This window comes from Portunus trituberculatus, chromosome 1 (assembly GCF_017591435.1).
Source record: "Portunus trituberculatus isolate SZX2019 chromosome 1, ASM1759143v1, whole genome shotgun sequence".
NCBI classification, from domain to species: Eukaryota; Metazoa; Arthropoda; class Malacostraca; order Decapoda; family Portunidae; genus Portunus; species Portunus trituberculatus.
Window position 1 is genome coordinate 4,642,748 of NC_059255.1, and position 12,248 is coordinate 4,654,995.

Consider the following 12,248-nt stretch of genomic DNA (forward strand, 5'->3'; position numbering starts at 1 on the left):
GAGGACGACGACGACGAGGAGGTGGTGTCAAGAAGAAGAGGAAGAGGAGGAGGTGGTGTAGGTGGTGTAGATAGAGAAAGAGGAATACAATCAATTTCAACTTCACACGATCTTTGTTTTGTTATGTTTATGAAGAAGAAGAAGAAGAAGAAGAAGAAGAAGAAGTTGTATAAGGAAGATGTATGTGTAGATGAATGATAATGCAGTGTTTATAATAATTACGTCAAAAATCGTTATTAAACACACCAAAACACACACAAAGCTATGTATACGTATCAAAAACCTTTGTATGTATGTATTCAGCATGTATCCACTGATGTACACGAGAGAGAGAGAGAGAGAGAGAGAGAGAGAGAGAGAGAGAGAGAGAGAGTCAATAGATATCAATGTTGCATTTATAGTGTTTTCGAGTGTGTGTGTGTGTGTGTGTGTGTGTGTGTGTGTGTGTGTGTGTGTGTGTGTGTGTGTGTGTGTGTGTGTGTGTGTGTGTGTGTGTGTGTGTGTGTGTGTGTGTGTGTGTGTGTGTGTGTGTGTGTGTGTGTGTGTGTGTGTGTGTGTGTGTGTGTAAAAGCATGTACGTCAAAAGCCTACTATACATAACCTCAGGCATACATAAGATACATCTAACCCCTCCTGTATATGCAATGTATAACAGCTCGTACAGTATACATAAATAAATATACTCGCATTTAACCTGCAATACAATAAAAATCTTACAATAACAACCATTTCTGTTTCACTCCAGTCCAACAACCAGCGCTTCATAAACCAACGTTACGTAACACTGAAGGAGGAGGAGGAGGAGTAGGAGGAAGAGGAGGAGGAGGAAGGAAAAGAGAAAGAGCAGAAGGAAGAACACCGGAAGGCTGTGCATGGAAGGAGATGGTATATTAACAACATTAGGCCGGTGTCACACTACGCTGCGCGGCCGAATGCAGCACCATCGCACGGCCTGTATTATGTCACACATGGCGGCAAAACTGCGCAGTGTAGTGCACCCCCTGCAGCCAGCGTAGATAGGTTGATTATCATGCTGTCTAAACTAGAGATGTACCGATGCATCGGTATCGGTATCAGAATCGGCGGTATCGGCCCATTTTAGGTATCGGTATCGGTATCGGCTTATTTTATGCCGATACTTCCGATACCTAAAAGGAATTTACTACTTAGTGATATATTCGATATAAGATATTGATGATACCAAATTAATATAATACGGCGTATTAAGTTTCCGTGGTGATTACCGTATGTCATAGAATACTGCTTTCTGTGGTAATAAGCCACAACCTCTAAATTGGACGTATATGAAACGCGTATAGGCTGAACTCCGGCATCCTGTCACACGGTCGGTCATGAGTCACCACGCATCCTCACTGTCTCTCAGTCAGACGCTGCTCCTCCACCCACACAAAGTTCACACAGGTGAAAAGCTTATGTTTTTTAACTATAATCTAAGAATGTCAAACTTCAGATATTGAGAATCCAACAAAATGATTTGGTATATATATATATATATATATATATATATATATATATATATATATATATATATATATATATATATATATATATATATATATAGGCATTTTGCATTATTGTAAATAACAGCATATTCTTATTTGATTTATAATTAACAGTGCTAGTGCTAGCCTTTTCCAAGATATCATACTGGAATAGGTGGAAGCTCGAATTATATATGTATATTAATTTTAATGCAAGTTTAATTTTTGAGTTACTTGTGTTAACCTAAGGATGTAAAAATTCCATAACTAAGAAAGTAACGATTCTGTTTTGTAATCATGTGCATTGTGTATAATTTGTTGCATATTAATTATTTAAGATCATAGCAATACACTAGAAATTTAGAATAAACTAAACTTTTTCTATTTAATTGAAAAGATTAGGTGAAAGCTCATGTTTCTGAATTGGTCGACTAATGTGTAATGAATTAATATCAAAGGATGTCAGATTTAATTAAAGAGAAACATACACAACAAAATTAGTTTCTTTTGCTAATATTTTGTGTCTGTTTTACAATTTTAATAATTTTAAAAATATTTTTGATCGCCAAAATATCGTCAATAAAATTAATAATGAAAATGTACAAGACCAAATGGTCGCTAAAGGAGTAAGAAGTAAGAATTTTAAATAACTGACAAGAATCAAATGACTGAGAAGATATTCATTCCAATTACTGAGTAATTTACCTTTGCAAATGGCTTTAAAAAGCTTTAAAAAGTTGTTTGTGCACTAGATGTAAAGGGCATACTGAGAGAGCTAACTCGTCGCAGATATCTTGTCTTGCTTTTCTCGTCTCTTTCTGGTGACTGCATATCAAGCCACTTCTCGTACATTACTTCACCACTTTCAACCCATGATTCCTCCTGACAATTTTTATCTGAATAATTTGTTGCACTCTCTTCCCGAAGTGGTGTCGTTGCATTGATGCATTGAATAAATAAATCCACATCAAACATGGTGCACGTACACACAAGTGGTGCGAGGGGTGCGGCGTGGTCGGATGATGTAACATGCATACAACTATGTGTTTTCTCCTCCCAATCGCCGTGACGCGGCGTTGCGGCACAGTTGTGCTGCCGCAGCATCCTGCCACACTGTGCCGAGGGAAGGGCGGCGCTGCAGTAGTGTGACACCTGACCCTCTCATTGGTTTGTGTGCGATATCATCATCAGCGACGCCGCGGCGGCAGCAGCGAGCCAGCCACGCCACCGACCTTACCTGGTGCCAACACATCTTCACTCAATCCCGTATCAAAACTCAATTATCTCAGTAAATACACGAACATTTATCAAAAAAACACAACCTCACATGTAGCTTCACAATAATTGCATTGCAAAACACTACGAAATCAGACACAAACACGATAAAAACTAGGAAAAAATATAAAAATCGGAGACCATTTCTTACCTCGTTACCAACACCCTTACCTCCTCGTGCCAACACATCTTCACTATTGTCAAAAGTTCAAAACTCAAATCTCAGTAAAAATACACCAATATTTATAAAAAGCACAAACTCACATGTAGCTTCACAATACTTGCATCATAAAACACCATAAAATCAGACACAAACACGATAAAAAGCTGAAAAATTAATTAAAACAAAAAAAAAACATTTCTTACCTGTTCTGTTCGGTAGAGGAGCAGCCATGACACCTCCGCACCACACTTATTAAAACTCAAATATCTCAACAAATACACAAAAACCCTACAAAAACTACCACCATACATGTACTTTGATTATTATTGCATCTTAGAACACCATGAAATCAGACACAAATAGGAGAAAATCCAGCGAAAAATTAAAATAGCGGAGAAAATTTACATCACTTTACCTTGAAGTCGACATTTCCAGCATGGCGACGCAACCTTTCCGCCAACTCGCCACATTTTCCTTGCCAACACTCGCACAAACTCGCCACTCGCACAGAATATGCACAAAGTAAAAATACACTCGCTCGTTGAAGCAAACCGCGAACCAAAGTGGAAAAAGTATATTAGGCAAAAATGTCGATAACGTTTTGCTCGTTACTTTTCGGCCATGTTGGATCGCGCGAATGATGAGTCAAATGAAAGTCTGAAATCAGTTATGTACTTTGTCAAGTAGTTTTGTAATCCAATTTTCTTCTCCAATATTATATAAAAAATATGGGTATTATTAATAATATATTTTGAGATCCCAAAAGTTTACAGGAACAAAACAATTAAGTCAAATCAGTATTCAAAATTCTTTTTTTTTTTTTTTTTTTTTAGTCATTATTTTTTCATATAAATTAAGTGCGAAAAATTTTGCTAATTATCATTCGTGCTAATCATTAAAGGACAGGCCAGCGCAAAATGCATTTTCAATATATTTCGCTTTAATGTGCATAGAAAAGTTATTGTTAATCACAGTTGCTTTTTTAATTTATATATTTCTATTTTTCATACAGTCACGAGGAGCTCTGGCCAAAAACAACAAGAAGAAAAATAAAATGAATAAATAAATAAGAAGTAACGAAATAGGCGGGAAATTCAAGAGTTTGGTAGTGAGAGAGGGAATAAAGAAAAATGAAAGAGGGAAATATAGAGAGAAGCAAAGTGTTTTAGAGTTTACCAATGAAAAAGATGAAAGAATAAGGACGCTGGTTAACTCTTGCATTAGAGAAGTGGAGAAATAGAAGGATATACAGAAGCAAGCAGGGAATTCTAGAGTTTACCAGTGAAAGGGATGAAAAATTAACCCCTTCAGTAATGGGACGCATTTTTACCTTAATTTTTGTGTATGATTAGACAATTTCATTCATATTAAGAAAGGTCTATAGAAGTCAGAAGATTAATGGCCAGAGTCTTCACTATTTTAATCACCAAAATGAGTTTCTGAATCTGTATAAAATCTCCAAATAGTAACCAGAATGAATATGGAGACTCATGTTTTTCTAGGCATTTCAAGACAGTTTGGCAAGTTTATAGGGCATTTCAAAAGTTTGGCATGGTTTTAGGCCATTTCAAGATAGTTTGGCATGCTTTAAGGACATTTTAAGACAGTTTGGCATGATTTTAAGCCATTTCAAGATAGTTTGGCATGTTTTAAGGGCATTTTTAAGACAGTTTGGCTTGTTTTTAAGGCATATTATGATAGTCTGGCTTGTTTCTATTTTAAGACAATTTGGCAGTCTTCACTATCTTTATACCCCACATAAGTTTCTGAAGTTGTATAAAATCACCAAATAGTCACCAGAATGAATATGGAGATTCATGTTTTTAAAGCATTTTAAGGCAGCTCAGCATGTATGTATTTAGGCCATTTCAAGATAGTTTGGCATGTTTTAAGGGCGTTTTAAGACAGTTTGGCTTGGTTTTTAAGCATTTTAAGATAGTTTGGCATGTTTTTAGGCATTTAAAGACAGTTTGGTGTGTTTTAGGGCATTTTAGTTAGTTTCACATGTTTTAAGACAGTTTGGCTTGCTTTTAGGGCATTTTAAGATAGTTTGGTATGTTTTTTATGGCATTTAAAGATAGTTTGGCATGTTTTTAAGGCACATTAAGATAGTTAGGCTTGTTTTTAGGGTATTTTAAGACAATTTGACAGAGTCTTCACTATCTTAATACCCCAAATGAGTTTCTGAAGCTGTATAGAATCACCAAATAGTCACCAGAATGAATATGGAAATGTGTCATGCTACTGAAGGGGTTAAGGATGCTAGGTATGAGGGAGATGGAGAAAGATAGAAGAAAATAAAGAAAAGACAGAATTCTAGAGTTTATCAATTCTGGAGTTAACTTTTTGTTTGGATTTCGTTCAATTTAAAGACAATAAACATGTCATCACCATTTATTTAACTCTGTACACGTCACCACCACATGTACACCACCCCCTACGCACATGAGCCACTACTTATGTGTACCTGTGTGCGTTCTCATCACCTACATAAATATATATATGTATGTACACCTTCCATCTATTACTAATTCATATAATACACTTGTTCTCTATCATACATACATACATACATACATACACACATACATAAATGCTTGAGAGAATAATGTAGTTTGATTATAACACTGAGAGAGAGAGAGAGAGAGAGAGAGAGAGAGAGAGAGAGAGAGAGAGAGAGAGAGAGAGAGAGAGAGAGAGAATAAAAAATAAAATAACACAACTTAAAGAAATTAAATAAAGCACTGAAAACACACACACACACACACACACACACACACACACACACACACACACACACACACACACACACACACACACACACAAAAAAAAAAAAAAAAAAAAACCCAAAACACCCAGATCACGAATAAAACACAGGCTGCACACTTTCCACCTCAGTCCGACACACAGGGCAGGCTCTCGGTTCAGGGAGTTGCAGCGCGCAGGCCCCACACACACACATATGTCGGCAGGGAAGCAGCAGCACATCCCTGAGGCCACAGCACACCACACACATGAGGCTCTCCGGCAAGTCGCTTTCCCCTATTGTAGCTCCAGTGGTTCCTTGTCTAGCTCTCGCCTCTTCAAGTAATCGCAGTTCTCTTCTTCGTCTTCTTCTCTGCTTCCATGCCTCCACCAGCTGGCCAGCCATCCTAAGGGGTAGGTTAGGTTAGGGTAGATTTAGGGAGATGTTATATTAAGTTAGGTTAGGTTAGGGAGGAAATATTAGTCCCTTCAGTACTGGAACACATTTTTACCTTGAGTTTTGTGTACCATTAGACCATTTTTTTGACATTACGAAGGATCTATGGAGGTCAGAAGGTTAATGGCCACAGTCTTCATTATTTTAACCCCATCAGTACTGGGACACATTTTTACCTTGAGTTCTGGGTACCATTAGACCATTCTATTGACATTAGAAAGGCTCTATGGAGGTGAGAAGGTTAATGGCCACGGTCTTCACTATTTTAACCCCTTCAGTACTGGGACACATTTTTACCTTGAGTTTTGTGTACCATTAGACCATTTTTTTGACATTACGAAGGATCTATGGAGGTCAGAAGGTTAATGGCCACAGTCTTCACTATTTCAACCTCTTTAGTACTGGGACACATTTTTACCTTGAGTTTTTGGGTACAATTAGACCATTTTATTGACATTAGGAAGGATCTATGGAGGTCAGAAGGTTAATGGCCACGGTCTTCAGTAATTTAACCCCTTCAGTATTGGGGCACATTTTTACCTTGAGTTTTGGGTACAATTAGACGATTTTATTGACATTTGGAAGGGTCTATGAAGGTTAGAAGGTTAATGGCCACAGTCTTCACTATTTTAACCTCTTCAGTACTGGGACACATTTTTACCTTGAGTTTTGGGTACAATTAGATGATTTTATTGACATTAGCAAGGGTCTATGGAGGGCAGAAGGTTAATGGTCACAGTCTTCACTATTCAAATCACCACATAAATTTCTGAACCTGCGTAAAATCACCAAATCTTAAGCAGAATGAATATGGAAACACGTCATGGTACTGAAGGGGTTAGGGCTGTTAGTGAATGTAGTTCTGTGTGAAGGAAGAGCTGTATGATAGAGAATGTCACCAAGATAAGAGGAAGAGGAACAACAGCTGCCAAGAGAGAAAGCAAGAGGAGGAAGAGAGGGCAGCACAAGTCATCACAGAGCCACCATAGAGAATATAGTGAGGTAATCTGAGAGCCACTGTCTTATCATAACCTCTACTCTCTCTCTTCCTCAACACTGCCTCCAATCCTTTGCTACCTTCCCATCTCTATCATTACCCTGTCATTATTTCTTCCTCCCTCCATCCCTTCCTCTCTCCCTCCTGCTACCTCCTTCCCTCCCTTTCCTTGTTACCCTCCCCTCCCTTCCTACCTTCCCATCTCTATCATAATTTCTCCCTCCTTCCTTGCTTTTCCTTGTCACCCCCTCCTCCCTTCCTCCAGTCCCTTCCTTCACTACCCTGCCCAGCCTCACCTCAGGACACAGTAAGCTCCCCCCAGGGCCGCCATCATCCCCAGGGCCCTGAAGTACGGGAGGGGCGCCTGCAGGTCCTCAAGGAGACTCTGTAGAAATAATCGATTTTTTAAGACATTTATTCATAGATTGGTGATGGAGATAGAAATAGAAGAGATAGAAGTAATGTAATGTAGACAGAATAAAAGGAAGAGATAGAGAGAAAATGTGTTAATGAAAGGAAAGAGAAATTGAAGAAGTAATTGATTTTTTAAAACATTTATTGCTACACTGGTAAGGGAGATAGAAGAAGAGATGGAAATAAAAGAAAATTAGTTTATGAAAGGAGAGAGAAATAACAACAAATAATATTGGTAATGTAGACAGAAAAAATGGTGACTTTTACGACATTTATTGCCAGAATGATAATGGAGATAGAAAAAGAAGAGAAGGAATAAGATCGAAAGAGATAGAAGGAAAAATAGAAGAAAAAGTACAAAGATTTTTAAAGACATTGACTGCTAAATTGAAAAAGGAGATAGAATAAAAAGAAAAAAGAATAAAACAAGAGATAGAAAAAGAAGAGAAAGAATAAGATAGAAAGAGATAGAAGGAGAAATAGAAGAAAAAGTACGAAGATTTTTAAAGATATTGACTGATAAATTGAAAAATGGAGATAGAATAATGAGAAAAAGAATAAAACAAGAGATAGAAGGAGAGAGAAAGTATATGAATGAAAGAAAACAAGAAATAGAAGAAATAGTATAAGATTTTTAAAGATACTGAGTGTTACATTGAATAAAAAGAAGAAAAAGAAATAAATACAGAAAAGATAGGAGAAAAACTAAACGAATGAGAGAAAACAAGAAATAGAAGAAGAAATAACGAGAATTTTTTTATTTATTGCTACGTTGAATAAAAAGAAATAAAATAGAGAAAGATGTAAGAAATAAAATATGAATGAAAGGAAAAACTCAACACACACACACACACACACACACACACACGAACACACACCTTCTTAGTCCTGGTAGTGATCATGTAGGGGACAGAGTCGGAGGGGTCAAGACACAGGCCCTCTGCTCCTAACACAAGCCGTCCAATGCCCAGCACACTTGTTCCTTCCAGCAGCATCTCCTGTAGTAGTAGTAGTAGTAGTAGTAGTAGTAGTAGTAGTAGTAGTAGTAGTAGTAGTAGTAGTAGTAGTAGTAGTAGTAGTAGTAGTAGTAGATAAAATAAAGAAAGAAAGAAATGTAAGGAAATGCATTCTCAGTACAAACACATCACCACACACCACCCACCACCACTACACGTCACCACACAGTCCCAGAGCATCATACACCACATCACACCACTACTACCACACACCACCACACCACCACCACTACCACAGAACACCCCAGCACCACACATCATCACCACACACCACCACACACCACCACCACAGCATCTTTCCAACACTAAAAAAATATCGAAAGAACACTACAAAATAACTAAAATAATGACACACACACACACACAGCACACCACAGCCTCACCTCACCTCAATCTGCTGTTTCAACTTTATAAACACAGAAAATAAATAAATAAATAAAAAGAACACAAAGAAATACAAAAATATAAAAAAAACTGCACCACAGCACACACAGCACAGCCTTGCCTCACCCCAATATGCTGTGTCAACCTTTTAAACACAGAAAAACATAGAAAACACTAAAAAATATCAAAAGAAATAAAAACACAGCACACACAGCACAGCCTTGCCTCACCCCAATATGCTGTGTCAACCTTTTAAACACAGAAAAACATAAAAAAAACACTAAAAAATATCAAAAGAAATAAAAACACAGCACACACAGCACACACACATCCCCACACAGCGTTAGACCACCCTAACACCACATACACACACACACACAAACACACATACACACACACATGCACAAACACACATAGCATACACACACAGCACAGTCTCACCTCTGTATGCTGTGTTCCTGTGGTCCTCACGCCCTTCATCCACCCCCACACATGGTCCAAAAACGAGGAATTTGCTGCGTCAAATTTCTCGCTCACTATCGTCATGTCCACAGCCTCCAACATGCCTGGCTCGCTGATCTGTGGGAAGCATTGAGGGGGTTGGGTTGGGTTGGGTTGGGTTGGGTTGGTTGGATTGGGTCTGTCTCTCTCTCTCTCTTTCTCTGTCTATCTCTCTCTCTCTCTCTCTCTCTCTCTCTCTCTCTCTCTCTCTCTCTGTGTCTGTCTCTTTCTCCGTCTATCTCTTTCTATCTCTGTCTCTGTATCTCTCTCTCTCTCTCTCTCTCTCTCTCTCTCTCTCTCTCTCTCTCTCTCTCTCTCTCTCTCTCTCTCTCTCTCTCTCTCTATCTCTCTCTGCCTCTGTATCTCTCTCTCTATGTCTTTCTGTCTATCTCTCTCTCTCTGTCTTTCTGACTCGCTGTCTGCCTCTCTCTCTCTCTCTCTCTCTCTCTCTCTCTCTCTCTCTCTCTCTCTCTCTCACCTTGACGCCCACTCCTTTCCTCAACAGCATGAAGGGAACACTGTTTGTGGAGGTAGACAGCGGCAAACTGTCATTCAACCTGCAACACACACACACATTATTATTATTATTATTATTATTATTACTACTACCACCACCACCACTTCCCATCATCATTATTATTATTATTATCTAACTACCACCACCACCACCACCACCATCATCCATTGTTACCATTATTACTACCATTACATTATATTTATTTTTATACTGAATAAGACAGCAACATTAATTATTATTATTATTATTATTATTATTATTATTATTATTATTACTATTACCACCACCACCACTACCACTACTACTACTACTACTATCACTACCACCACCACCATTACCACTACAACTAATACTACAACTACCACCACTATCACTACCACTAACACTAACACCACCACCACCACTACTACTACTACTTTTACAACTACCACCACACCACCACTGCCACTACAACCACACACCACCACAACTGTGCACCACCACCACCACCAACAACACCACTACCCTCCCCTCCACGACTCACCAGAACCCAAACACCTGCGACGTGAGGTGTTCTTTAATGGTGTGTCTCCAGCACACCCCATAGCTGGTGGGCCGGGCCAGGCTGTGTATGGGCTCCTCGCAGGCCTTCACCACCCCCCGCACACAGGCATTCAGCGCACCACCACCCTCACGCACCGCCAGGATCAGCCCGGGCTCCACCTCCAGCTCTACTGCATCCTAGAGAGAGAGAGAGAGAGAGAGAGAGAGAGAGAGAGAGAGAGAGAGAGAGAGAGAGAGAGAGAGAGAGAGAGAGATTTTTGCTTTTTACAAAGAAATTCAGAAATAAATGCCTTAAAATCAACCTGACCTAGCCTAGCCTAGCCTAGCTTAGCCTAGCCTAACCTAACCTTACCTAATCTAACCCAACCCAACCAAACCCAACCTTGCCTAACCTAACCTTACCTAACCTAACCTAACCTTACCTTACCTTACCCAACCTAACCTAACCTAACCTAACCTCACCTAACCTAACCTAACCTAACCTTCCCTTCCCTTCCCTTCCCTTACCTAACCTAACCTAACCCAACCTTACCTAATCTAACCTAACCTTACCTAACCTAACCTAACCCAACCTTACCTAGCCTAACCTAACCTTACCTCACCTACCCCACACAACACCACTACCACACACTGACCTTTAAATGGTGCACAATCTCTCTCCCCGTCTTGAACAGGTAGTAGAAGGTGAAGGTCAGGCCGGCACTGACCCCAACACCAATAAGGTCACACAGGTAGTCTCGGAACACCATTTTAACGACCTTTCTTCCCTCTCTCCTTCATTAATCGCTAAAAAAAGAAAAAAAGAGAAAATGGATGAAAGAAATGGATTATGGTGTGTGTATGTATGTGTGTGTATGTATGTATGTGTGTGTGTGTGTGTGTTTAAATTGCTTTATTCCCTTTTATTTTCTATTTATTTTCTTCTTGTTTTTTATGTGTGTGTGTGCGTGTGTCTCGGGGCTCCCTATGGATGTATACAGAATCCCCCCTATGCCTACCTCTGCCTAGGGTCCCTAAATTCTTAAATCCGGCCCTGTGTGTCTGTTTAGGTTAGGAAACTCAGTTAAATCACACAACACACCAATAACTATCTAATAAACAACAGGAGAAGCAAACAACACCACAAACACACAATCAAACACCTCAACACAAAAATACACAAAAAATACGTGAATTATACAAGGTTGATATCACACGCCTCATATCACCTCTCTATTTTAAGGGTGCAACGCCCCTTGTACACCTGGCGCCCCCCACACCTGCAAGAAGGCCACATCTGTTACCTGGAGACTAATTACCTCATTCCAGCAGCAGGAAGTGGTGTTAAGTGGATAAAATATGTGGTGAGGTAGGTTGTGTTTACATTACAGCTGGAAGGGGTGCACAGTTTCCCTTGGCCGGCATGTTGACTTTTCCCCTTTATTTTATAGTTTATTCTCTTTTTTATATATATATATATATATATATATATATATATATATATTTACATTGCTTTTTATTTTTTTTGCTTGATTTCTCTTTATTTTTCTTCATTGTAAGGATAAATGGTTATAATAAGAGAGAGAGAGAGAGAGAGAGAGAGAGAGAGAGAGAGAGAGAGAGAGAGAAGAACAAATATACAAAGAACAAATATACAAAAAAAAAAAGAAAGAGAGAGAGAGAGAGAGAGAGAGAGAGAGAGAGAGAGAGAGAGAGAGAGAGAGAGAGAGAGATGGGTGGATTTTAAAACAGGCG

General features: G+C 38.9%; 1 protein-coding gene across 1 annotated transcript; it reads right to left on the reverse strand.

The window, feature by feature from the left end:
- Window positions 1-5,755: 5,755 nt before the first annotated feature.
- Window positions 5,756-11,912, reverse strand: LOC123513074 (mitochondrial E3 ubiquitin protein ligase 1-like). The gene is made up of 8 exons (XM_045269960.1): window positions 11,813-11,912; window positions 11,150-11,300; window positions 10,495-10,691; window positions 9,933-10,011; window positions 9,395-9,532; window positions 8,432-8,551; window positions 7,436-7,524; window positions 5,756-6,092 (listed from the first exon to the last, which is right to left on the reverse strand). The coding sequence occupies exons 2-8, from the start codon at window positions 11,261-11,263 to the stop codon at window positions 5,801-5,803; spliced, it is 1,029 nt and encodes a 342-aa protein (XP_045125895.1). The 5' UTR covers window positions 11,264-11,300; window positions 11,813-11,912; the 3' UTR covers window positions 5,756-5,800.
- Between the last annotated feature and the right edge of the window lie 336 nt (window positions 11,913-12,248).